Here is a 27,628-nt window from a genome sequence, read left to right on the forward strand (position 1 = left end):
TAGAAAGAGGTGAATTTAACCAGTTTCCACATTTACTGAGCACATTGACAGAGAAAAATTCGGAAGTTCAGCCAGTTAGGTGAGCATTTCATTTCCAGGAAGTCCTTCAAGATCTGTCCCTACAGATTTGGCACAGGAATTTGAACCACAAATCCATCATCAATGTAACTTTGCACTTTCTGAAAGTACAAGAAAAAAAAGATCAGTCTTGATAGCACTAGTCTTTTAAATTTTCCTCTTTAGAAGAAAAATATTTTGATCTGAAGGTACAGGGAAGGTACAGAAGGTAGCAAATTTTTGATTGTTTGCTTTGTTTTCCCCAGTTCTTTAAAGCATGAGAGTATACAGAGAGGAGATTCATGGATAAAGACATGGTAGGGTTCCAAGTTTATTGTGTTCCCAACTTCATTGTCAAAGGTGCAGATTTTGCAATGGGAAAATCACATGATCCTCCTGGCACATTCAGCCCAGTCTCAGAGGTGCGGAGAGAATAAATCACACAAGGATGTGCTTAATCTACATATATCAAGTTTTCTAGTGTGATTCTGTGTGRATCAAGCTAAATAATTGAAAATGTCATTACAATTTTTCTCTGGTTATTAATAAWAAGGTTTGAAAACTGAGCTTTTCCATCATTAAAATCTGCACTGTTTCCAAATTCTGTGACAGTACATGACTGGATAAGAAAAAGCAGTCAGCTGAAATTATTTTTAAGTATCAATTTGTCTTATATGGCCTGCCTTGCTATTACTGAAGAATTGAAATAAAAAGACTGCATTCAGCCAGTTAGCTTAGCATTTTCTCTTAATGTTATGTATTATTGTGATAGCATAAAAGGAAGAAAACATGAAAGAAATGGAGAATTTTCAAGACCACAAAAAATGGATCTTTTCCCGAAGGTCACACACTTACACCCCCCAACCTGTCTCTGGATATTTCTTCATCTCTACGAAGAGTCTTCCCTAATAAATAACCTRCATTTAAAGAACTTCATACTGAAGCTTCTGCTATACAAAGGAAGATAAACTCATTCTGGTCTCTATTTTAAATCATCCTCCCTTTAAAGCTCCCAGGGCAGGCACTAGCAGTGYACCTGCTCCATATCACCAGTGCTCCCTTTTGAAATATACTCAGATCTCTCTCGATTTCAAACACACCTTTCTTGCAAGAAAGGAGGCAATGATCTAAATAATGGCTATTTACCTTTCAAATATGCATATATATATATATATATATTACTCTACTCAGCTCTGGTGAGGCCGCACTTGGAGTACTGTGTTCAGTTCTGGGCTCCCCAGTATAGGAAGGACGTGGAGCTTCTGGAGAGGGTCCAGAGAAGGGCAACCAGGATGATTAAGGGAATGGAACATCTCTCGTATGAAGAGAGGCTGAGTGAGCTGGGCCTTTTTTCTCTGGAGAAGAGACGGCTCAGAGGGGATATGATTAATATGTATAAGTTCAGGAAGGGAGAATGCAGGGAGGAAGGGGACAGGCTGTTCTCACTGGTGGCCAGGGATAGGATGAGGGGTAATGGCCACAAGCTGAAGCACAAGAAGTTCCGTCTCCAGGTGAGGAGCAACTTCTTTACTGTTAGGGTRACAGAGCAGTGGAACAGGCTGCCCAGGGAGGTTGTGGAGTCTCCTACTCTGGAGGTCTTCAAAACCCGCCTGGATGCCACCCTGTGCCACATGCTSTAGGTGTGCCTGCTTGAGCAGGAAGGTTGGACTAGATGATCTGTAGAGGTCCCTTCCAACCTTAAATATTCTGAAATTCTGAAATATTCTGAAATATTCTGAAATATTCTGAAATACTGTATATCTGTCCTCTGCTTCCCAATAATACTTAATTACATCAATGTTTGAAACTTTGTGGTAAACTCAGAAAATCCAGAGCTCAAGTATTCAGTATTAACTTTCTTCCAACTCTCACTATAAAGCCTTTATATTTCCTATGTAAAATAAGATCTTATTTACATACAAAGGCATTGAAGAAGACTTACATATATGTTACATTTTACAAACTGTCCAAAGTTCTGCTGACATGCAAGACAGCATTTGAAGAGTGACTTTTTGGCCATTTAGAGCTTTTACATCAGTGAACTAGGATAACAACTACAAATATAAAAAGTTAATCCACAAATTGAGCAGAAATACATTTGTAGTCATGAACCCCAAGATGTAACGAATGTTCTCCTCCTGAAACCATCAATTTTTGCAGCTGAGCATCTTAATCGAGATTGTAATTTAACTACTGTTAATATTTAGTAGTTATGGTGTATGCTACAGGGACTTGGCAAATGGGCAGTTTTATCTTCCTTGAAAAAAGATCCAAAGCAATCACTTCTACTCCTCCTGGATTGTGCTGTTCATGGCCACTTAAGTCTCAAGTCTCACACCTCCATCATTCTATTGAACAAAGATCACAGATTTTACATTTGCTATGAAAAAAAAAAAAAAGCCCAAGCGACTACTTCAGTCTCTCATACTCATTCTCATTTTTTTTCAGTGTAATATCTAACATGTTGATGCTATTTAACAAAACTTGGCTTCATTAACACATTGATCAGCATTATACAAGTATTTTTGATGATTAACTTCTCCATTTCCAAGACAGAATACAAACAAACTAAGTCTTAGCTTTGTGCTTTGTTGCTGTTTTTCCATCTTAGCTTTGGAAATATATATATATATTATTTTGTATAGACAGTTGGGTAAAAGGAGATGCTTCTGTAATTACTCTCTTTTTGTGTGGTACCTTTTGTTTACTCCTAATTGAACTTTTCTGCTTTTTGAAGGGAAAGTCATRTCAAGAAAACAATGCAAAATACAGTTCTAAAAACACCATACATGGGCTTATCTGCATAGCATTTGAACTGCAGGATCTTAGAGGATAATTTTATAACTTTATGATATAGCATCACTGTCCTGCCTAAACACACCAGCTTGTGCAATAAAGTCCAGTTACACGTATGCTGGCAGATGATGACTCTGCTCCTGCTTCTCATATAGTCAGAGAGAATTTTGCCAGAAACTCATATCACTGTAATTAAGATGAGCTGAAGATGAGCAGACTGAAATAAACGTGATGTACGTTTTCTGGGGTCTGATTACTGGATTCAGATCCAGCCAGCTAAAGTAGTCTGCTCAGGGCTATCAACAGGGTAACGATTGATGTCRATAAGCAGTCCTTCCTGGCATCCGCTGGCATCAGCCCTGTAAAATGAAATGGGGAGGTCCTGTCCGCTTGCTGTCCTCAGCCCCATTTGGATTGAGAATACACAGCTGAACAGAGCTGGAGCCCTGCTTTGCACCCAGCAAGAAGCAGGCAGAGGGAACACATCTTACCATGGGTGTATCGGACTAAACACAAATGTGGCTACAGCTCAGGCTGAAGAGTTTGCCTGTGTAGACTACATGTGAAAGACCGTCTGGCAGTACTCTGTGGCTACCTCCTAGGAGGATGGAACTAGACCAGCACCTAATAGCAAAGCTGAAAATGACATAAAAGAAAAGTTGAACAACCGAATTTGCACAATGTTCTATGAAAAAGAAAAAAGAAAGCCCAGAGCCAGGGTTGGTGGGCAGCTCAAGTGCCGGCATGGCTCAAGAAGGCACAAGGACGGCCTCCAGACTACAGACTGGGCTGGACCTCTGCCTCTGAGCAAGAACTTCATAATAGAGAAACTTCTGGTGAACTTTTAAGTAGGTTCTTGGTTTCCTCCAGTCTCCTTCCAACTAGTTTCCAACACACCCATAATGACCCTTARCATTTCAGCAAGTGTTAGACATCTTCTGTTTTTCTCTTCTAGCTGGGCCTTCATAATCAAGCAGTGGGTTGTGTCTTTGAGACAAAGATGTTTCCTTACACTCCAGTGACTTTCTTCTGGATCCTTCTCTCCCTTTTGATGCCACCCTTGAGATTGTACTGAACACTTTGCTGCGCTGTGGGGAGCAAAGAAGGGCATCTCTCATTCTTCATTGTTTTAAAGCAGGAAAWGGCTGCAGAAAAGACTCTTCCCAGAGCCTTGCAACTGATGACATGGGACTGGTGGGAACCCTTCTGGTCAGAATGTAACCCTCACTAGAACAATCAACAATTTGGGCATACAAAAATTATTTTATTAAACAGCAGTTGTTAATCAGTAGGAGGTCTTTTTCCACAGTCATTCTTTAAAGACCAAACATTTCCATGTTTCCTGTAATACTTGTGCTTACTCACACATTGACAAATACGAGGAAAAAAGTCAGATCTGTGTGACAGATTTTTGGAACGGACAAAATAATCTCTTTGAATTTTGCTGTCTCTCAACAGCAGGAGTCCAGGAGGAGAGTGATAAAAACAAACAAATAAAAAAATCTATTTGTTCACTGGAGTTTTTACTTCTTCCTCATAAAAGGGCACTTATCATATTCGGCTAAAAATTCTTTGTCAGGCAAACAGACCACAAACCCAACTACAGTTTTAAAATATCTGATTCCGTTTCTTGCTATCCAGCCTATAATATCTGTCAGAGTGATAAAGGATGGTTCTTTGCCAAAATTTAGCAAATTTCAAATATGAAGACTGAAGGCCCCATCAGAGGACATCCCATGAAGAACCACCTGCTGTCTTACAAACCACACATCCTTTTCAACAAAAAGATTCCAGCTGAGACTGGTCTCCCCTGCTGTAACTCATGGCAAGAAAAGAGATCTTTAGACTATAAGGCCCAAGTGTTTAGAGAAGAGCCAATATCTCTGACACTTAATGCTCTCAAATACAGTATCATATGGTATCACATGCCCATCATGCCGGTATACTTCAGCAGACCAACACAGAGGAAAGAGTTTCTCCAGGAAAAGCTGAGAGTCAAAACTTTAAAATTTCCTTATGAATCTAGTATTTAGCCCATCCTGTGTCCATATGAACAACATGGAAAATACTCTTCATAAGCAAAAATTTTCTGCAGCTCAGAAGAGGTGAGTAGGTAATATTTTCAAGTTCAGGAAGTGTTTAATTCTTTGGGTTTTTTTTTTTTTTTTGTCATTTCGCTATAATGTATTGATAAGTGCTGTAGATAAAATGAGCTCATCACTTTCACAGCATAGGTGATCTTTATCTGTAAATGAAAAAAAAAAATCTCCATTAAATATGTATAGAGAATTGACCACCTACACATACCATAAATATTCCCTCATGATAAAGACAATATTTATGCTAGAGACATTCTTTTAAATCTGTTTTAGCCAGGTGAACAAGGTGAGGGCTGCAATGGGGATATAGCCATGGACAGAAGCCTCCTTGGGAAAGCAAATATGTGGCTGGGTGCTTGTAATGGATTTGATTGGTCACCTTCAGTCCTGTCAGACTTTAGCAGGCCAAGGAAGTCAGCACAGCATTTTCCATGTAGCAGACAACAGTTTCTTTAGCCTTGCAGCTTTCTCATGAAATTCCCAAGAGAAAGACTTTTTTTACTTTCTCAAGCTGTTTCCAACTGCCATAAAGCTTCCTTCCAAATCACCGTAACTTCTGCCCTACAGGTATTGTTTGGAGTGACAGGTTTGGCTGTTTTTCTTCTTAACTAAAAATGTGAGAAACCTGCGATAGCAGGAAAGAGACATAGAAAYACACAAGTGCAGACAGGTGATGTGTCTTTGCAAGTTTCCTTCCTCCCTCTTCCTTTTTACAGCCACAAGCAGCCATGAACACAGATGAAACAGGAGTGACTGCTACAGATCCCCTGGCTTGTCCTAATATATCTTCAGGCAGTTCTTTCATGAGCAGACTTCTTTGATCAGCGATACAGAGAAGATTAGATCTGGGTTGACATAGGAGCTCACTGCTGGACAAAGCGTGCTTGACTGCTGCCTGTCAGTGCGACAGCCCATGTCAGCAGGGTTGCTGCATGTGCATAAGGGAGGCCACACCAAGCTCCCAGGATGCAGAAAACTCATGTACTGAATTTTCCTTCTTTGTCTCCAGCCATGCTTGTGCTATTTCTTGCTAAGTCAATTAATATCTACCACACCAGCAGTAAATGGCTCTTGGGAAAAAGAGGAAACCAGAGAGTAGACTGGTTGTTCTCGATCTAGGTCCTTCCTGTGCCAATATAGCATATTTTCTAGAGTGTTTTCTGCAATTTGGTGTAAATGACTCAACTTAAGGGTTTTGTATAACTCCTGACCACAGCCTAACAGTTCTCACAGGAGGTAATATTTCCAAGTGTTTGGCATGAGCTTTCCTCCTTTTCATCTTAGCACTTGTGCTCCTCCAGCAATCCTCACCCGCTTTTTTCTTTTCTTCATGCTTACAGCCTACAACTGTGTAAGTGGTTATGGGATCCCTCAGCTTCACCCGAGTCTTTCCCCATGCAGTATAATATATCATATTCATTACTGTTATGCAAGTACCTAGACAGGCARACTTATCTAGCTGTTTTAATCTTTCCCATAAACCAGCCCTTGAAGTCCAATAGTGGTTTGAATTACTTTTATGTGAAATCCCTCCAGTTTGTCAACGTCGATCTGGAATACTCTAAATAAGTGGGTTGTCACAATGCTGACTAGGTATGGCCCATTTTTTTTTGGTAAATAACCAGCTAGATATCTGTCAGATTTTGTTAATTGTGCTGAACACTTCTTCTGTTTTTTTCTCAGTTCCGCTCTCCTCTCCACAAATTTTTTTGTGACTCTGACACATGAAGCAGTTAAAACCCTTTCAGAAGTATCCTCTCTCTGAGCCATTCTCCTGATAAACTGAACTTAAGGAGCAGCGGCAAAGCAACCAAATCAAAACAGTGCCTTTCATTTACACCAGTATAAAATGTTCTGCCTGTCTGCTCCTCACTTAGCCAGTAGATACTTGATTAGGTACAGATTTAAACACAAAAAGATTTTCCAAGCCTCAGTTCCAAGTTCCAAGCAATTAGCCCATTTTCTGGGTGTAACCCACTGCCGAGTCACCCAAATGGAGAGCAGAACAGAGGCTCTTTACAAAGGAAAAGAAAATACTCCAAGTGTTTCACCTCACATGGAATTCTTGAAAAATGTGCTTTCCCCGAGAGACTTGGAGTTGTTTGTCTCGGCCAGAGGCTGTTTCTTCTCACCAGCAGACTGGGAAGAGGCTGAGGACTTATTCTGGAGAGCGAGTGAGGAAACCTTCTTAGCTAGTACAGGATACGCACAGGAGCCTGTGGGCTCCACTAGCATACCCTAACAGTGCAGTCTCCCAAAAGACAACCGTAGGGTCGGATTTCAGATGCATAGAAGGATATAGTCACCTTTTCTGCTCAGCTGGGCAACTGCTTTGGCAGTAATAATAACTTAACAGCTAGAGAAAAAAGTCCTAGTCCCATGCTTACATCTGCCCCCGTCAGCCTTTCTAAGGAGAGAATACAGCTGTTTGTTAAACTTGGTGGTTTTCCAGTGACTCTGCAAATCTCGGGAGCTTAAGTAGAGAGGATAAGAGTTAGTATTGGTCCTCTAGGTCTCAGTTAATCAAGATTAAATGTGCTTATTGTTTTTAATACTAAAATCAAGTCAAGAGAAAGAACCAAACTAACTAGCAAACTAACTGACTGGATGACACCAAGTGGTCATAGCAAAGTTTACATTTATTATCACCATGTCACTTTGCAAAACCTTCACTCTTGGAGCTGGAGATTTGCAGCTTTACACTTTAAATACGTATGTGTGTGTGTGTGTGTGTGTGTGTGTGTATTTTTTTATGTGGGAGCCACAAAGTCTGAGTACTTTGAGTCTAGGAAAATTGCCTGGACTATTTAAAAAATAGAAGCAAATTACTTCAACATAAATTGAAGTACAATTTAAGTAATGCAGTAAGTAACAGACTTACTGCATTAAYGAGATGTAGTTTTTTAAACAGTAGTCATTAATTTAATTACTTAATGGTTAATGACATGATTAATGACTAGGTTATGCTGAGGCAGTAATAGCAAAGCCAGTGAAAGAGTTCCTATTATTAAGATATCAGAGGGCTTTGGCTAAGACATACCATGGACTGCTCAAACTTACTTAAATATAAAATAGCAGCAGATCAGTTACATCATTTTGAGAACAAGTGTTTACCACTCCTTATGCTGTCACGGTCCCTATATCTCCTACAAGAGGTATTTCAACATGTCTTTATTGGACGTGATTCTTAATGATGTAGGAAAAAGGATGTCAGTGATGTATTTTCTCTTCCATTATGATWTTGTGTATGATGTAAAGTTATATTCACAAATATTAATAAATATTTCTAAAAGTTATTTAAGTACTGGAATGTGTTCTGTTTCAATGTTTTCGTCTCTCACTCAGATTACTTTGTGAAATACTTCTGTTGCCATTTGCCAGTAACCATGAAACCCCAGCAAAACATCAGGAGTCCAGCCAACCCAAAACTGAAACACTGACTGTGCTGAAAATTAACTCAACAGGTTCTCCCATTATTTTTGATGGTCTTAAAATATCCCCCCACTTGACAACCTGGTTCAAGAGAGTTTCACACAGGCAYGAATGTGAAAAAGGAGAAGAGCGCTGGAAAGAAAGAAGATGATCTCATGATCTCAACAGCCAAAGTGAAGGGGAAGCCAAGGAGCAAGTAACATCAAGTGTATGGACAGGTGCTGTCCATGCTGCTACTGCTTGTACCAATGAAACTCTGCTTCCTGCACTTTTCTCCACATATATTTGTCATTTTGAATTGAAAGACTATGACTTTCAGGGGCTCATGTAAAATCTGCTCAGGTAACAGTCTTGGAGACAGAAAGGAGGGTAGCTAGTGGGGACATGCACTGCTGGACTTGCAATTCCAGTAGAAATCTGTTTCTCTCCTGCTCTGAAAGGCTACCTAAATTAAAGGAACATGGCTTGTAAAGTGATATTATCTGAAATATTTTACTTTTGCTTCTGCATCCCTGTTATACTCTCTGTATCTCTATGTCATATTCCCTTTAATCTTGACCTCCTGTTAGCTGTTTAATATGCATCATGACTGCTTGCCTCTGTCAGTGTAACAGTCCTCTCTAAAGAAAGACACTGAAGTTAAGGTTTTGGTGGAGAGAAGGAGTTTAAKGTTTCAATGTGTGTATATATTTATAAATCGTCCTTGTCATGTGGCAACATTACTGGCTTGTGTCTATTTCTTTAGGTTTTTTAATCCAAAGGCCCTGGAACTCTAAACAGCGGGTACATGTGGAAAGGATATGAGTTCTTCATACATATCTTACGTATGTGGAGAAAAAATAAGGGCCTTTTTCTAGGGCCAAATGCCGCATGTGCCTCACCAGCAGTTGTTAGGCTGTCTTGGTAAGAGTAAGCAGTCTAAAGCCTACTATMCATTGAGAGTAATGAAAAAGAGAAKAACATGAAGCACCTAGTGGAAAACAGTGCTTGCTGTCCTCTTTCTTCCTAAATTTTCATAGCAGTCTAAATGGTCATCTGAAGTCACAGTAATAGGTTGCTCCATGAGTATTATTCCTCAGATATCTGTATAAGTCTGCCCTGTAGGGGCATGGCCATTTGACCAACTGARCTGCATTAGCCATTTTATGGACTTGCTGCATTACAGATACTCAGTAACCYTCTGTGTGCTAGAATGGCCTCCCACTTCTCCTGTTTCACATTATGAGTGTCTWTTACCAGGTGAACTGGTTTGTTTATTTTCCTTGTACTTAATCTGCTTTCTGAGTTTTCCAGTTTCCTTTCTGTTACAGCCCTGCCCTCAATGCCATTGGCAGGTGTTCTGAATTTTAAACACACTAGTATGTCATCATCTCACAGTSATCTGCTACTTCCATTTTAAGATCAATACAGAAGAAATAAATGGTCCAGACCCCAACTTCCTCGGGCACCTCTGCTTGGAGCATAATACATTGCTGGAGTTCCCTTTTTATACCTGTTCTTTTAGCTGTTTTGCTCTCTTTACCGKCATGGTTTTATTGAAGATCAGTTTAATAAGCAGATAGCTAAGACTCCTGCAGAATAACAGTTTGGAAGACTGRTTCTGAAAATCCAAATATTATTTATGCTATTTTGTTGTGCGTATATTTTGTTGTAGGGAATAGTATTGACCAGTTAAATCATAGCAGTGATGGGCTTTGAAAGAACTTCTCAAAGGAGCCCATAGACTCATGTAGCTAAGGATTTTGGCCTTATCAAAATCAYGGTAGACACTCTGAAACTGCCTGAGCAACTAAGCCCTGCTGGGTACCCAGGTTTGGAAGTAGAGCATCCAAGTGCCTGGTACTCATTGCATGGATAACTTCTTTCAGACAGGTAGGTCTTTAGCAGCAGTCTCTGACATGGCATTTGCTCTGGCTGACTCATTGCTACTCCCTCTCTCAGTACCTGAATGAAGACTTTCTTTGGATCTCAGCACCAATAGGCACTCTCTATCAGAGCAGGAATATTTGCCTACCCCTTTCATCATCTCAGGTGCTGCTCCCTATTTAGAAACCTGGACCACCGACCTTCCCAACAAATCCCCCTCCCCAGCCACAGCCCGGGCAGGACRGCAGCAAGGAGCTTTCTGGAGCTCATCCCTCTCACCTCCTCCCTGACAGACCCAACCGTGCTGCAGCCAGTGCCTGGAATTCCCCRGCCGGGGACGAAAAGTCCCCGCTGATTGTGTAAATCCCGCTCACCCACAGAGGTGGACAAACAATGGTACCCGAGTGCCACTGCCCTGAAATGTCACCTCGGAGCACAGACAAGCACTCTGAAGGGCCCCAACGCGGGGCTTGCAGCCTTCCGGAGCTCCAGGGCTGATGGGAAGAGAGACTTGAAGGGGAGAGGAACTGTTCTTTAGTTAATATAATGAAAAGAGGAGAGGAGAGGAGAGGAGAGGAGAGGAGAGGAGAGGAGAGGAGAGGAGAGGAGAGGAGACATCAAGTAAGAGAAAACAATTAATATTCTGGAAAGATTGTAAAAACTTCTACACACAAACAGATGTGTAGCGTGTCCTTGTATTTGCCCAGTTTTACAGAAGTTTGTATTTTCACTGACACTTCCAGGTGCCAACTATGACTCCTGTTACTGAGAAAGTAAACTAAAATACTACATACCTAGCTGGAATATCTGGAATTGCTTATTCTTAATATAGCTATAGTCTATTAGTCCATATGTATAGAATTATTTTTATAGCAGTAGGTGATGTAATTTCTAATTAACAAACAGCTAGGTTTTAAGCCTAAAGATAATTTATTTTTCCTGTACAAAAGCTCAGCTAACATCACTATTGTTTCCTTAGTGTTCAGTGAAAATTATTTCCTTCCTAAGCCTCTGGAAAATATAAAAATAATAATAAAAAAAAAAAAAGAGCAAATAATGACAATTTTCCAGTTTTGGGCAACTGAAAAGCACAAAAGAAGCCCCATTTAGAGTGAAAATGTTTATGTAATAAATGAAAATGTTGCAGAAAGTAGACAGTAGGGGGAAAAAAAAGAAAGAGGAAAGAAATTGTTCAGTCCATAACTCATCAAATTTTGATAAAAAAGTCTTACAGTCTCTCCAGTTTCAACACCTGCTGTGTTTATCTAGTCTTTCTGTAGTTACTGACAGCATACGCTAACTGAACCATGCTATGCCACTTTGAAAATTCATTTAAATAGAAATCCCTCTCAACGAGAAAGTCATGCTCAGTTCTGCAAATAAGTACGCTATTTTCTTTATTTGAAAAAAAAATGTATCCTTGATATAGCTTTATCAATTTTAGTAAAACTACCTCTAAAATACATTAAAGTTCATAGTTGATGATGTGCAGAAAACTGTGAGACTAGATTCTGTGCTTAGCAGTTAAGTGACCTGATTTCCATTAATAAAGAAAGTGCCCTAGTTCTCATTAACACCATTGAAGCTGTTCATTTAGATGACTAAAGTTAGAGTGTTCTTGAATCTCGGCCCCTTGTCTCTCAAGAAAACACAGAATCAAAGCCAAGGAGATGTTCGGTGAAAGTTTAAAATGCACGCTGAGACCCTAAGGTTGGTGTGGTCGTGTACAGCTCTGCACAGGGCTTGTGCAGCAAATCAAGATCTTTTTTTGCATAATGTGCACTGAATATCAGTCAAAATGCTGCAATTTTCAAGCCCTTTCAACACAATGACTTAAAATGTTAGCAGGCAATTACTATTCCCATCTTACTGATGGACTAAAACGGGGAGACAAAGTAAGCTAGGCAAGATGGAAATGCCCAGGAAAATTAATAGAATTCATTTTTTAAAAGTGGATTAGATAAACCACAAACAATTGTATGTGGACATCCCTTCAAAATTAAAGCTGCTTTTATTCAATTTAGTGTTATTTTATTTTGAAAGTGAAACAATCAAATTGGAGCCACTTCTGATGTAAAAAAGAGTGTGCAAATTGGAGTTCAATACAGTTCACAGTAAATGTTTAATTTACACCTTTTGTTAATTGAATTAATTATCCAGCATGCCTGAGGTGCCACAGAAAGTCCAAAAAGGTGGAAAAAAAGATAAGGATAAGACTTCCAAGTGCATGGCTCATCCTTGCCTGCAGCCCATCTGCTGTCTTGCGGCTGCTGCTCAACCCTCCTCGCTATCACCAGGTTGCCCAGCCCTGGACGCTTCCCTTGGTGCAATCCAGGGAGGTCTTGTCTTTCCACTGCCACCAAGAGAGTAGTGACAGCTGGTGAGGGGGAGCATTGCATGCATTTAATRGGAGGACTGCACAAACATGCAGCTCCTAATGATGGAGGTCCCCAGGAAATGTCACCCATCCATGGGTCTTTGTAGCTACAAAAAGCAGGAAAATGGGGTGACATACTGCAAGGGAATGTGGAGCTTTCCGTGATTAGCATGAAGCCMAATAGCCTGCTCCAGCAGTGGGAAAGCAGAACAGGGCGATCAGTGGATTTGCAGAGGTGWAACTCAATGACAGCCATTAGAAGATGTCACTGAGAAAGATTTATAAACACCTACTGCATCTCCCTTGCTTGCTATTTCCTCGTACTCTTACTCAACATGAAGTTGCAGTTTCTTAAAGCAGGTCTCTGCACAGTTTTTCTATTTCTTGAGACTGAAGGAAGGAAGCTGAAAGGACCTGCAGGTGTGACTGCACGCAGCTCGGGTCAGGGCAGAGCACTGACTGCTGTAGCAATGCAGCGGCAGCCAATCCACCAGCCCTTGCGCTCACCTGCTGGTAGAGCGTGCAGTCCAGCTACAGTCGGATATTCCTTTACAATGCAAAAATATCTGTGGAATGCTGCACATCCACTTCCACCTGTGCATGCGGTCACTGTCAGGGCAAAGCCACATATTTTGAAGTCTCTTCAGCTTTTCTGAGCATTATTTCCTTCAGAGCCTTAGTGTTTGGTTTCCTCCGTTCTTTGCTCTTTTCTGTTCTTTGCTCTTTCGCCACTCTGTGCTTATTGCCTTGGCATGAACTTAGCTAGAAATCAATTTAATCTTTTAGTTATAATCCTACCAGGGACAAAACTAGGAAGTTTTTTTCTCCTCTTGCTCTCTGATTTTCAATCTTTTTTTTTTCTAGCAGTTAATGAGAAGTTGAGAAGAAAATGCAGTTTCATTGCCAATAGTCTTTGAATGTTAATGATCTTTCCTTACTCTTCTTAAAGCCTTCTGTTAAGAGTTAAGTAACCTAAAGGTAAGAGAGTAGTTTTTCCTGAGAGGCTGCTCACAGAGAGAAGGAAACAAGATGTGACGGTTGATTTAAAGGGGAGGTGGTACCAAGTATAAAATGCAGCTCTGAGCCTGTGAGTTTAAGTGCCTTCTCTGTCAAACAAAAAGCTCGGGACAATCTTGAACCCCCTTGGAGAGAGCTGTTGGGTAAAGGCTGCTGCGCTTTGAGCAGGCTCATTTTGAAAAGTTCATTAAAAATCTCCTAACTACTTAATCTTCAACAGCTTACTGCTACATAAAAGGGCATATCCTGAAATTGTTGGCAAAGCTCTGACCAAAGTCAATGTCATATTCAGTTTCCAGGAGGGGGGGAACTGGCAAGGGGGTACAAAGAGCTTTCCTTCTCTCTGTCAGGCAAGGCTCTATAGATTCAGAGAGTAATATCCTTATTTCACAAGCCGATTAAAAATAAATAAATAAATAAATAAATAATCCTTCAACGGGGGCCAGGGGCTTCACAGAGGCTCCAGTCACTGCTGCACAATTTGGCCCTGTGTGACCCACCGCCTCCTCCGCCCCTCCAGGACCGGCAGCCACATGTAAATAAATAAATAAATAATCCTTCAACGGGGGCCAGGGGCTTCACAGAGGCTCCAGTCACTGCTGCACAATTTGGCCCTGTGTGACCCACCGCCTCCTCCGCCCCTCCAGGACCGGCAGCCACATGAAGCTGCTATTTGCACCACAACTTTCAAAGAAGGAAGAAAAAGGGTAACAAAAAAAGTAACAAAAAGAGAAAAAGAAAAAGAAGAAAAAAAAAAAGAAAAAGGAAAGAAAAGCAAATTCACCTGCCCTCTCACGCATCGGGCCCTGCTGCTGGCAGGCAGTGACACAGCCTGCCCTCGCACACACACCCTGCAAGTGGCAGAGCCCAGCCCGTCGGTTTTGGGGTAGGAAATGCGAGTTTCAGCACCTTCTGTGGGACCGCGGCAAGGGCGCCTTCCCTTTGAGCTGCTCTGCTATCCCGTGTCAGTGCGGGGCAGCCCCGACAGGGCACAGCAAGTAACTACCAGTCAGTGCGTTTTTATTATTACCTTTATCGATTTATTTTTATCTCCATATCGGGAAAAAAAATGTATCAGGAAAAATGCATTTCTCATAGTTCCGGGCCACACTGTGGGCACATAGCTGTTCCTAGCAGAGCGGGTAACCCCTCTGCAACAGACACCGCCTGGAGCTGCAGGAGACATGAGCGTGGACCCCACTCCTGCCCCAGGGAGCCCTGCAAGACCCGGGGCTGGGGTGGTCGCCGTCCCGTGCGCGGTGCCCCGTGGGGCGGCACGGAGCACCCCCACTGCAGGCACCTGCCTCACCTGGCCGGGCGCCCGCTCCTGCCCTCCCCGCGGAGCAGGCAGCTGCCATAAAACCACAGTGCACAACCACGATCGGAGCGACACCCTGTTTATTCTCTCCCTTCTTTCCTTTCGCTTCAGGCACCGGCTGCGCTCGCTAACACCGAGGCTGTGGACACGGCGCTCCGACCTGCAGCTTCCCAGGGGAGGGACTTGAGCCAGGTGCCAGGAGAGTTTTGTAGTTTGACCCATGGCAAACAACACTGGCACGAGCCCTACCTGGCCAGGTAAGCATAGGCTGGCTCAGGTTTCCATAGGAGCAAACAACGCACAGGAGACTTGTGCCCTAGGAAAAAAAAAAGAAAAGATATATATATATATTTTTTATATATATATATATTATATATATATATATATGTATGTATTGAAAGGCTACAAGAAGGATGACCAAAGTGAGCACAAATTACAAGTTCAGTAATGCTGACCTGGGACACCAGAGATTTCCATGCAAAGACTTCCCTGAGGYGAATCGGAAATGCACGAATATCCCAGGATGACCAAATTGTTTTAGCGAGGACTCAGAAGCACCTCCTTCCTCAGGCGCCCCGTTTCGGAAAGGTTTCCAGGCACCCCTCGCTCAGCTGCAGCCCGGGTGAGGGGCACTGCCTTCACATGTACTCTGAATTTAAATGCAGACCTACCCGGTCTGGCCCCTTGAAAAGCAGCTTCCCGGGCTGGCCCGGCGGCTCYGCTGTGCTGCTACAGGACACGCAGCCAGAGGACATTTGTATTTAGTTCTCTATTTATTTTTAASTAGGAAATTTCATCCAAACAGCACACAGATACACACAAAGCAAATACATAAAAATAAAAAAATAAGTCCACTCCCGTATTTCTRAAGTGCTGCTTCAAACTGAACTTGGATACCGCGTGCTTCCCTCTCTACTATTCCATTTCTCCTGAAGCGCCCTAATACATTTTTGGTCAGCTTTATTTTGCCCCCTTCATTTTCTTTACTCTGTGTGTTTTGGCCGATACCTTGGAGCGGTCCGTGSCGGGGAAGGTGCCCTCTCCTCTCGCCCGGCTCTCTCGCCACCTCCGCGGGCACCGCAGGGCCGTCCCGGCAGCGCAACGAGGCTCCAAATCCCCGCTGTTCCCTTACACGGCGGCGGCGGCATCCACATGAAAGCGCCAACACTCCACATGCCACCAAATAAAATCGCCAATGTGGAGAGTATTAGTGGGAAAGGGGAAAAAATAAATAAATAGGGGAGCTGGCGCGGGATTCTCTTTCAACGCGGCCCCTGCTCGCACGCACGCCCCCGGACAGGCAGAACCACCGGCACCTTGCGCGGGACTTGGCCGCGTGGGGAAAGGGCTCCGTGGGCGGCTAAACCGGGGCGGGCGGCGGCGCCCGGGCACACGCGGGGCCCGCGCGTGGGCAGCAGCGGGGGCCGCTCCGGCCCTGCCCGCGCGGGCAGCGGCGGCGCCGGGGCCGCGACCCGGCAGGAGCCGCCGCGGGGGCAGCCCCGAGGCCGCGCGGAGGGGCGCGGGGCCCCGCGGCGCCCGCGGGCGGGATCCGCGCCCCTCGCGGAGGGGTGTCGCCGTCGCGGCGCATCCCGCCGTCCCTGCCCGCGGCCCCCACGGTCCTGGAGAGGGTGGGAGAGGTGGCGGCGGGTCGCGGGGAGAGGGGCAAATCACCGGAGTTCAACGGCACCGAGGAGATTTTGGAGAAGCTGCCCCGGGTGCATGTGGTCAGGAATCCGGAACAGGGAGCGCAAAACAAACAAACTGGGGCGCGGGGGAGGAATCCCAAAACAAAAGTAAAACGAAACCCGCCTGTTATGGGTCCGCCGGTAACTGAGCCTCCGAGCTTCCTCCAATGCTTCCCAACCGGCGTCGTTCCCACACTGCGCCCCTACCGCCGCCAGGAGCCGGGAGCCGCCGGGAGCCCCGCGCGCGCCAAGGGCCCCCAGGCCCCTTCTTCCTGGGGGACGAACGGCGGGGGGACGAGACCGACCCAGCCCTGCGAGCAGCAACGTGTCCCCAAACCCTGTGATCGAGCCCGGGGCAGCCTCCCCCCGCCGCCGCCCCGCCACCTTCAGCAAGATCGCGCTTTATTTATTTATTTATTTATTTATTCCTTCCTTCCCTTCCCTTCCCCCGCGCCTGGGGACGGCAGGGCAGGACACGCGCCCCGGGGCGGCCGCGGTGCCCGGGCCGGGGGGTCCCGCCCCGCTCCGCTCCGCTCCGCGCCCCGACGGGGCGGTGCGTGGCGGGGGCGGGACGTGGCGCTTGAGGCTGAGCCGCGCCGTGGGAACGCGCCGCAGAGAGACGCGGCGGCTGCGCCCGCCGCCACGAGCCGAGCCGAGCCGAGCCCAGCCGAGCCGAGCCCAGCCGTGCTGTGCCCTGCCGTGCTGCAGCCCCCCCGGATTTACTCATCTCGCCGCGCCTGCCCCGGACCCGCCGGCTGCGGCCGCCATGAAGCGACCTTGCGAGGAAACTACCTCAGACAGCGACATGGACGAGACCATAGACGTGGGCAGCGAGAATAACTACTCGGGGTGAGTGCGTGGCCGTGTCCCCCGCCTCCCCGAGCCTCGGTTCCCGCGGGTGGCCGCCCCTCCGTGTGCGGCCTCGCTGAACTGCCCTCCCGACCCCCCAGGCCGCCCCCGCGGAGGGATCCGCAGGGCAGGGGAGCCCGCGGCGGCCCCCCCTGTGCGCGGGGGGCAGCGGGGGCTGCTGCGGGGGCTGCTGCGGGGCAGTGCGGGGCGGGCTGCAGCCTTTGGCAGCGCCCGAGGTGCTGCGGGCTCCGGCTCCCCTCGGGAAGCGAAAGCGATCCCATGGATCCCATAGCGCGCTTCCCAACGTGGATGTGAAGTGCTTTTCCCGATACGGGGCCGTGTGGCTGATTTGYGCAGGGTAACTAGCTTTTCACTTGTGTGAGCGGAAATTGGCCGCTGCAGTGATGCACAGGGATGTTAAAACCTGGCAGGCCAGGCAGAGATTGTGTCATTATACCTATATATAACACCATGTATATGTAATGTACAATTACCATTGCTGTTGCCATGCATGAATGCTTCACATTTTGGGGGACCCTGCCCTTCAGACTGCTTCTCCTAGAGATTCCCTAGGGATGTGTGTGTGTGTGTGTGTGTGTGTGTGTGTATATATATACACACACATACCACCACATATATATATATATATATATGAGAATATCTCTATATATTCAGCACTGTGGTGAAAGCCACATCAGCTGCGTGACCCTCCTTCAGAAGGGGCTCGGTGTGGGGCACAGCAGCCCCAGCACGCGCGGGGGCAACCCAAGGCGAGCGACCCGTCCCGGGCCATCGCAGGCGCCGTGCGAGGCCGAGCGTGCGGCCCGCGCGTGCAGGGCCGTGGCGGAGCCGCCGTGGGCGCTCTGCGTCCCGCCGTGCCGCAGCACCTGACGCGCTCTCCCGCCTCGCAGGCAGAGCAGCAGCTCCGTGGGCCGCTCCAGCTCCCCGACGACAACCTCGCAGATTATGGCCAGGAAGAAAAGGAGAGGGGTACGTACGTGCCCTGCAGCGCTTCCGCCGCGTGACGGTTTGCATGCGTGCTGTGATTTTGGCCTTGAGCGCTTTTTGTAAACTTAATATGTTTTGTTTCTTTGGGACTAGATTATAGAGAAAAGGCGCCGTGATCGTATAAATAACAGTTTATCTGAGCTGAGGCGGCTTGTGCCAACTGCTTTTGAAAAACAAGTAAGCCTTTTTTTCCCTTTTTTCCCCCCTCCCCTCTTTTTTTTTTTAAATGCTGTATCTCATCTGGCAATGTTAGTTCTCTTGTATAGCTCATTAAAATAATATTGTATGTGTCCTGATCTGGCACAAAGCAGGCATTTCAATAAAATGCTTTGTTGTGGCAAAACTATTAGAAACATAATTCATCATAAAGCTGAAAAACATTTCCATTCTTTGGCTTGYTTTTTCCCTTAAGGGTAACAGTGCTCGTGTTGTCTCTGTTCTTTCAATGAATTCCAGTAGTGGTTTTGATTTAAAATGTGCTTTACTCCCTATTTAAAAAAAGAAAAAAAAAAGTAACAACAACAAACCTGTATGTCAATTATCGCTGTGTCTAACTACAGCCTTCATCGTCCCTTCTTTAAGGAGCCTTTATTTTTCATTCGRGTTGTGCGCGCGGCAGTCCAATGTCCTAAAAAAAAAAAGAGACTAGACTATCTAGATTATTCAAGTTTTTAAATGACTTTTTAGAAAGAGCACATTAAGAGTGGGAATAGGCCTAACACCATGAACTGGGGTGGTGAGCGGTGCTTTCAACGACTTCCAATGGGAATGTATTCCATGGGAAGGCTGGAAGGATCCAGCTGACTTCAGTGAACTTTGGTTCAGCTCCGTAGTCACGAAGTCACTGACCTAAGACTGTCCTGTAAAAAGCATATCATGCTTACTCCATTCAATTTAAATGATTTATTTATTTTGTCATATCTTTACTTGTATTCCTTGGGTTAAGTTTCAGTATTTAATATAGTTCCTGTTTTACTGAATGTATTTGAAGGTTGTCAGTAAGTTTCAGTAAAAGAAACCTGAAAATTAAGAAGCCAATCTCCCTGTAATTTAAAATAAAAAAAGAGTTTAGACGGTGAGGTGCTGAATTTCTGTGTTATCAAAGCGCGGCTAGCACCATATTGTCTTGGCCTCTTACAGCACCGGTTAGAACAGAAGCTGAACAAAAAGAAATTTTAAGCAGAGAAATTTAAAACTTCTTTTAAAAGAAATTTTAAGCATGGTCAAAGCATCACTTTTGTCGCCTGCAATACTCTTTAATAACTAATAGCCCTAGCTTTGCCATTCCACAGGTTCAGACAGAGCGGAATGACAGAGGTATTTTCAGCTAGATGAAATAGGGACAAGAGACAACAGTTGTTTGTCCCGTTTTATTGTTTACTTCTTGAAAACCACAAACATTATAAAACAAGTCCTACAAAGCCCTTGGAAATTACCCAGCAACATGCAGTTTTTAGCCATTAGTCACTCTCACTGAGACGCCTTGTACTGTGTCTGTGGAAAAGACTGAGACCGAGGAAAGCACAGGATGTAATTGCACGTAAAACACAAAATTCTAYTCGGAAATTCACCAGTGCCCCAAAATTTGTACGATGAAACGCTGAAAGCAATAACTGAATTTTAAAAACATATAGTGCCGTGAAAATGGGTATGTGGTGCAGTTTGTTCGAGGAAACCCCACTGTTTTTCCGGTAAAACGCGAGGGACAAAGTGACATTCGGCTCCCTGAAGCTTCCTAGGGGGACGTTTAGTTTCAGGTCCGCTTTYTCTCCCCAAATCTCCGTGGTGCTCTCCACGATCCCTTCCTGGGGAATTAAGGATTGTGTCGCGGAGCTGCAGGGGATGGTGTAACTCACACCTTGTTTCYGAGCTGAACCTCCCGGGCTGCCGGCGCTCCGCGGGCGAGGGCTCGGAGTGGGATTGGGCTCRCGGGATGCCATCCTGCCGTGGCCCACGTCTGCGCGGCTCCGAGGAGCTGGTTTTATCCAGTACCTGTGGATTATCCCTTCCCCTCGAGTAGTATTTCGGAGTTCAATTTGATCGTTTGGGCATGACAAATACATGCCGTTTGGGCATATAATCAAGGAAATGCTGCCACACAGAATCATTTTATTTACAGATTAATGCTGCTTTCAGACTCGTGTTTAGTACTTTTTGCGCGATGAGGCAGCCGTAGCGGCGGAAGAGTCTCGCTGAGGGCAGCGAGAGGGCAGCTAAGCTTTGCCTTTCCACAGTGCTTTGCTTCAGACCCCTGCAAACGAGGCCTCTCGAGAATTTGAGAAACTGGACTGYGTGATTGTTTTGTTTTGTTTTTTTCAATAGGGAACACAAATACAATATCCAGGCGCCAAAGGACATGTCAAAAAATAATGGGCTATTAGGAGAGGGGAATACTTTTCGGTGTGTGTCCACAGGGACACCTACCGGTAAAAGCAGCAAGCGAAGTCGCAGAAGGGTCGTTATCAATCTCCCTGCAGCCTGGCCGTGCCGTGGTTGTGTTTTCATTTGGTTGCCCGTGTGTTTAAGGAGAAATTGCTGAAAGCTGCGTGCTTATTTCACTTTGTGAAGACTTTGCGTCTRCACAGACTTCAAGGCCAGCGTCGCTCTGAGCTACAGCCTTAGTAGAGCAAGATTGTCGTGCTGGTGCATCTGTCACCAGGCACGGAGAGCATCGGGCCTGAGGCGAGGTCTGGGATGCAGATGCTCACAAAGAAATTAAGCTGAGAAGGTCCTAGTGATAGGGGGAAATTGAAACCATAAGGTTGATCAGCGGCAAGTGTATCAAGTTAAAGTTTCTACCACTTGTAAGCCTTTATTTATACAAGTTTCTTATCTCGAAGGGATCTGCCAAATTAGAAAAAGCGGAAATATTGCAAATGACGGTGGATCATCTGAAGATGCTTCAGGCGACTGGAGGTAAAGGTAAGGAGATGATGCTATTTTTTTTTCTCATATTTTGGTAAATCTCTGGAAAAAAAAAAAAGTGCTTTGACGAGCTGTGATAGGCGTTTCCAGATTAAAGGAGTGGAAATCAATGCTAATGGCAGGATTGAACTCGTGGGAAAGAACTACTGGGACAAAAGAAGCACTTGACCCTGGGCTTGTGTTTGCTTTCATAACACTGTGGGAGTAAAGGCTTCATTCACAGGCAGCCCAGTCAGAGATTTGTTTGGGGTTTCCAAAGAGCACTGAAATCTGCACAGGGAGACAAAACAAATACACAAACACCAAACATAAACAGGAGGTTTGTGGCAACAATTGTGCAGCACAAAACCAATGCTAAAACTCGATACACGGGACCTATACCAAAGGAAGTGGATGGAGAGGAACTTTCAATATTGTTTATGCTTTTTCTTTGTTCTGGAAAGACTTTAAAATGCAAGATTGGACCGTCTCGTTTGCCAGAACAGACCCCAGTCTTGCTGTATGCAGTGCTAGGAATCAGATAAAATAGACGGGCAGACTGATAGCAGTGCAATGTGCACACGTATTTACATGCTGGAGCTGTGTGTCCGTCGCCCCTTCTTAGTCAGTGCTGGCGTGACGCGGGGRCTGCACTAGCTGACCCATTAGATCAGCCGTGCCGGGCATCCTGCGTGCCTCACTTGTGCAAGCTGACAGTGCCGAGGCTCGAGGCCAAATGCTTTCAGCCACCCACGAGGTATTTTGTATAGTCACGATTTTGGAACGTATTTTGAGTGAGAAACTTGYGAGCTGTCTGCTGGCATAGTCCTGTGTCCTGTGCCATTAACCTGGATTACCTGTACACTTCAAAGAGCTGGCATTGCAACCACGTGACTTTCCGCTGCCACATTTTGCCACGTGGGAGGCTGACAGTGCCTTTTATCTTCCCTTTTCCTATTTTTTTTCTTTTAACAAAATAAATAAGTAAATAAATAAATAAATAAATAAATAAAATTTTAGTCCATGACTGAATTACTGTGCCTCTCTGTACCTTGCAGTAATTATAGAATTCAATTTATAACTAGCATATACTTAACAGCAAAAGGCACAGGAAAGCATGAAGAAGGCTGATGTTCTGTTCTTTTGTTTTTATTTTTTAATTAATGCACAGCTGATTTGCCTATATTCTAGATGTTCAGAGGCCTTTCCTAGCAGTCAACTGAAACTTAATATTTGTGGATAGTTAATACTATCAGAGGAAAAGGCAATTCTGTTGGCTTTCATCTAACAGATACACCTCAATTCCTAGGAAAATATGGAAAATTAAATCTAAAAAATGATTTACATTTTTATATTGACCCATGCAGGAAGAAACTTTGTTTAAAGGATAATATACAGTCAGTAAAGCCGAGTTCTTGCAAATTGTGAAACGCCAGGATTTACAGTGCTTGTGCAATTCCCATTCAGATGGTCTTGCGTGTGCGTGTGGCRGTGCAGTCCTCATTGCATGATTGCACGGCGGGTTTGTTTCCACAAGGTCTGTCTCGTTTGGGGCACGGGATGAACAGAGGTCAAATACTCAGGAAAAAGGTTCTTATTTCTTTCTGTCTTGGCTGTGTGGCTCAGTTACCCCTTGCCAATCCCTGCTTTATGCCGTGGCTCTGCATCATTTCTCGTAAGGCTTCAGCTCTCCGCAGAGGCTGGTGCCAAGCTGCTCTTGGTAGGGCCAGGAGACAAACCGGGCCGGAGGCCTCCTGTGATTTACAAGCGCCTTCCTCCCGCGCCCGCTCGCCTACAAGGGCGTGCGCAGGGAATGTCTCAGCGCGGGCTCCCACCCGCGGCCCACGGGCCGTCCCGCCAGCCCGGCTGCCAGCACCGCGGACGCACCTGCTGGCGTGGGAGCCACGGGGCCCAGAGGCGGCTGCCAGGCCCCGGCGACCCTCGCGCGARCAGGGATTTGCCAGCAGCCCCAGCCCGAGTGGGCACGTCCTTCCTTGGCCTCCCGCTCGTGCCCTCCGCCTCGGCGGCGCGCGGCCGGGCCSGGCGCTCCTGCGGTTGCCACAGGGTACTGCTGAGGAAGGAAGAAGCAGCGGGAAGCGGGGGGCTGCTCATGGCCACYCCGGTTGAGTAACCACAGCCTTGCTTGACGCCCTTCAGGGCCCACGTTGTTAGCCCATGGTCCCTGGTGGGGGCACATCAGTAATAACACCAAGCTTTTCACAAATACTCTGGTTTTATCTTCTCCTGACCCGGAGATAAGAGTAATCTCACTGTACAGATTAAGGAACTTGAAAAAAAAAAAAAAAAGAAAGAAAGAAAGAAAGAAAGCTTGTAAATTAGTATTGGGCAGAGTTTAAATCTGTATTTCCTGCTTGTTTAATATTTTACTTTGCAACCTAGCTAACAGCTTTTAAAACAAACTCACAGGGTATTTTTAAGGCTGGAAGAAAGAAAGAAAGAAAGCTTGTAAATTAGTATTGGGCAGAGTTTAAATCTGTATTTCCTGCTTGTTTAATATTTTACTTTGCAACCTAGCTAACAGCTTTTAAAACAAACTCACAGGGTATTTTTAAGGCTGGCATTTCTGTAACTTCCAGGCATAGTTATTCCCGCTTCATAACTTATTTTCTGAGCCAGAAGCTTCCCTGGATCAGCAAAAAAAAGGAGCCCCATCATTTTAGGCTACAGACAAAAGCTAGTGACTTAGAAGGGAGAAATGGGCGCCAGTAGCTCCATGCACCTCCGTGCTGAGAGCCAGGGAGAGCTTGTTCCCTTCCCCATCTCGCACACGCTGAGGATGCCTCGCACAGGGCTTTCCTAGGGGGCTAGGAAAGCTGGGGGAGGAATCTGCTGCTTTATGGCACACTCAAACTGAGGCAGTATGGCAGAATAATAAAAGAAAAAGAGCAAAACAGCATGGTGCCGTGTCCTGCTGCAGGCTGCTGCTCGAGCCATGGCAGCAGGCAGCTAAGCTGTCTCTGAAGTCTTCCGTGGACCATGTSCTGCCCTGGTGCAGGTGTGGGCAATGGTCTCGGGCTGACATGGAGGTGCTCTTTTGGCCTGGGGCCAGCGCTTCTTGCTGACGGTGCAAGCGAGCAAAGAGGAAGCGAGATCCGTCGACAGCAAGTCGTTCTYGACGCGGTCTCGGTGTAGGTTTACCGCGTCTTGGCAGCAAGGTCAACTCAGGTGATTGACACCTGGGTCATTCTCAGACCAGCGTTGCTGGTAGCTGGCAGTTTTTGCATGGCTTGGCCTGTGTTCTGGCTGCTGAGGAGGTGAGCTGCTGGGCAGCCAAGCGGCACCTGAGAATTTCGAGGCTCTGAAAAACGTGCATCCGTGTGTGTGGATGMGAGGGATGCTGTTGGTTGTTGGAAAGAAACCCAGTCATTTTTAAATCTCCTGTGGAAGGGAGAAACCTCGAAAAATTTACCAACTGCAGCAAAATGAAGCCTGGAAATCCCAGCTCTTACCCCATTCTGACATTGTGTCTCAGCCACCTTGTTGAAGACTGACTCTAAAGGAGTGAGAATAATGAAGGAACTGGGACATCTTGTGATAGAGGCAGGAGCTYGAACTCAGGAGAAAACAGACAACAATTTCTCCCACATTTCCAGTTCTGTGCAAGTAATGGCTCACTGGAAAAGCTGGGAAGCCCCAGCTTGAGTGGAGCACTCTCAAGATGCAAGCTCACTGAGATGCAGCCAGGAGCCAAGATGCAGCCAAGGAATCAGTGCTTTCTGACAAAAATCCTTGACTCATTCTGCTCATTAGCGAGGTAACTGAGCGATGGTTTTTCTTGGGTTTCATTTTATGGTGTCAAATGAGAAAGGTGGCTTGCATTGAAAGCAGCATCAGAATTTGGCAAGAAGTTGTTTATGGCAGACAAGAGATTTTGGGCAATGTCTCTTAAGTGGAACGTTAATTCTGGTATATGGCAAATGGGGTGTGGGGCAACACCTATAAATGTGCCCTRGTTAATTCTGCAATGCAGGAAAGTGCAGCAACAGAGAGGCTCTTTTCTAGCTTAAAAGTTGATAAAAGTGAAAACAGCTCTCTAAACTGGTGGAATTTTTCAAAAAGATTCAGATATTTTTGATGCCAAAAAGTGCAAGGCTTACATATAAGTATTGCTACCAGAATCCTCTATTAATAAAATTACTTGATCTATGTATGTTAACAAACATCACAGTCACACATATTTGAATATTTTAGTACTTTCACTGAAATCAAGTGGACTTGGGAATAGATAGGATATTACTGACTAAAGGAACAAGCTTTAAACTAAACTGGAATAGTTTTTTTGTAGTTGAAGAGCCACAGCTTAAGCACTAGGAATGATGCTTTTGGAAAGCAAGTATCTTTTCATGTGCATTTAATATTTTTTTCCCTAAATGCTTTTTTGTCCCATGCCTGCACAGCTCCAGTTGCTGTTTGCTGAAATACCTCATGAGCTGCATGACTGTCAGTCTTCCATCTCCAAATTAGCTATGGCATTACATAAAACATTTTCCCAAGCAAAACTTTTTATTGTGTGTGTGCAGAGTCATGACAAGATGTTTTCAGTTTGTAGTTAAATAGCACCGTATGTCACACTGTCTTAATGACTCTACAAAGTAGATGAGACCCCGGCAGTATTTCTAACAACCAACTCAAGGCGTCGAGAAGCAGACTTTAAGAGTGTCGGGATGAGTGCAGGCATAGTATGTGCAAGCTGTCTGTTTCTCGTGCATGTATATTGTGTGTAGATAAATGTCTCTCACACACATATGGGGTCCATGCTACACTGCTCGCTGAGGAATTTCAGGGGAGGCATCATATAGCTTTTTGGAGCCTCTTGACTACTTATAGTCCTAATTCTTTTCACTTGCGTGCTGTTTGCAAGAGCAACTGTAGCCTATTGCCTTACAGGAAAGGTCACACAAATCATTTACAGATCAGAGGGCAAGCTTTTCCTGCTGCAAATTTTAACCCCCACGTGGCAGGTRCGTCAGCAGCCGAGCGAGGGTCACCTCAGCCGGGTGCCACCTTGTGTTGACTGAGAGGTTGGCTCCCCGCTCAGTGTCTCTGCTGTGTTCCTCTTGCAGGTTATTTCGACGTTCATTCGCTGGCCATGGACTTCATGAGYATCGGCTTCCGGGAGTGCTTGACTGAAGTGGCCAGGTACCTGACCTCGGTGGAGGGCCTGGACACGTCGGACCCGCTGCGCGTGAGGCTGGTGTCCCACCTGAGCACCTGCGCCTCGCAGCGGGAGGCCGCCGCCATGACCTCCTCCATGGCGCACCACCACCACCACCACCACCACCACGCACTGCACCCGCACCACTGGGCGGCCGCCTTCCACCACCTGCCGGCGGCGCTGCTGCAGCAGGGCGCGCTGCACGCCTCCGAGGCGGCCCCGTGCAGACTCTCCTCCGACATGCCGCCACACGGCTCGGCCCTGCTCACGGCCACCTTCGCCCACGCCGACGCCGCACTGCGGGTGCCCGCCGCTGGCGCCGTCGCTCCCTGCGTCCCGCCTCTCTCTACCTCTCTCCTGTCCCTCTCRGCGACCGTGCACGCGGCCGCCGCCGCCGCCACAGCGGCCGCCCAGACCTTCCCGCTGTCCTTCACAGGAGCCTTCCCCATGCTGCCCCCCAGCGCCGCTGCCGCCGCCGTGGCGGCCGCCACCGCCATCACCCCGCCGCTCGCCGTGGCCGCCACGTCCAGCCCGCCGCAGACGAGCAGCGGAGGCACTAGCAAACCTTACCGGCCCTGGGGAACTGAGGTCGGGGCTTTCTAAGGGCTCCCCCTGCCCCTCTCCCACCCACTTCTGGCTCCCTCCCGTCCCGCAGCGCACGCTGGACCGCGCGGCACTGGGCGTCCTCGCAGCTCGGCGAGGGCCACGCTGCGCACACGGCCTTCGAGACGCCACAGGGGTGGCCAAGGCAGTCCCGGCTCCGGCGGCCCGTGTGGAGCACGCGGGCGATGATGCGTTGGTCTCGTTTCGTTTTGCTTCAGGCACCCGGCGGGAGCAGCAGCGCCTTGGGCAGCGCCTTGCCCGTGCCAGCACATGAAGGGGTCCTGGGGCTCGCCGGGACCAGCAATTCCCCAGCTCCGCGTTCCCCCTTGGCAGGGAGGTGAGGGCTGGTGCTGCCGCCTCGCCTGAGGCGAGACAAGAAGGTTGAGTTGCCCAAGTGCCTGACATTTTAAATAATAGTAAAAAAAACCCTATTTTATATAT

General features: G+C 46.2%; 1 protein-coding gene across 1 annotated transcript; it reads left to right on the forward strand.

Moving 5' to 3' along the window:
- The first annotated feature begins 17,358 nt into the window (after positions 1-17,358).
- HEY2 (hes related family bHLH transcription factor with YRPW motif 2) lies at positions 17,359-27,187 on the forward strand. The gene is made up of 5 exons (XM_026054614.1): positions 17,359-17,496; positions 18,408-18,486; positions 18,598-18,681; positions 21,345-21,426; positions 26,493-27,187. The coding sequence occupies exons 1-5, from the start codon at positions 17,414-17,416 to the stop codon at positions 27,185-27,187; spliced, it is 1,023 nt and encodes a 340-aa protein (XP_025910399.1). The 5' UTR covers positions 17,359-17,413.
- Positions 27,188-27,628: the final 441 nt, after the last annotated feature.

Source organism: Nothoprocta perdicaria, unplaced genomic scaffold, assembly GCF_003342845.1.
Source record: "Nothoprocta perdicaria isolate Ctin4 unplaced genomic scaffold, notPer1 scaffold_123, whole genome shotgun sequence".
NCBI lineage: Eukaryota > Metazoa > Chordata > Aves > Tinamiformes > Tinamidae > Nothoprocta > Nothoprocta perdicaria.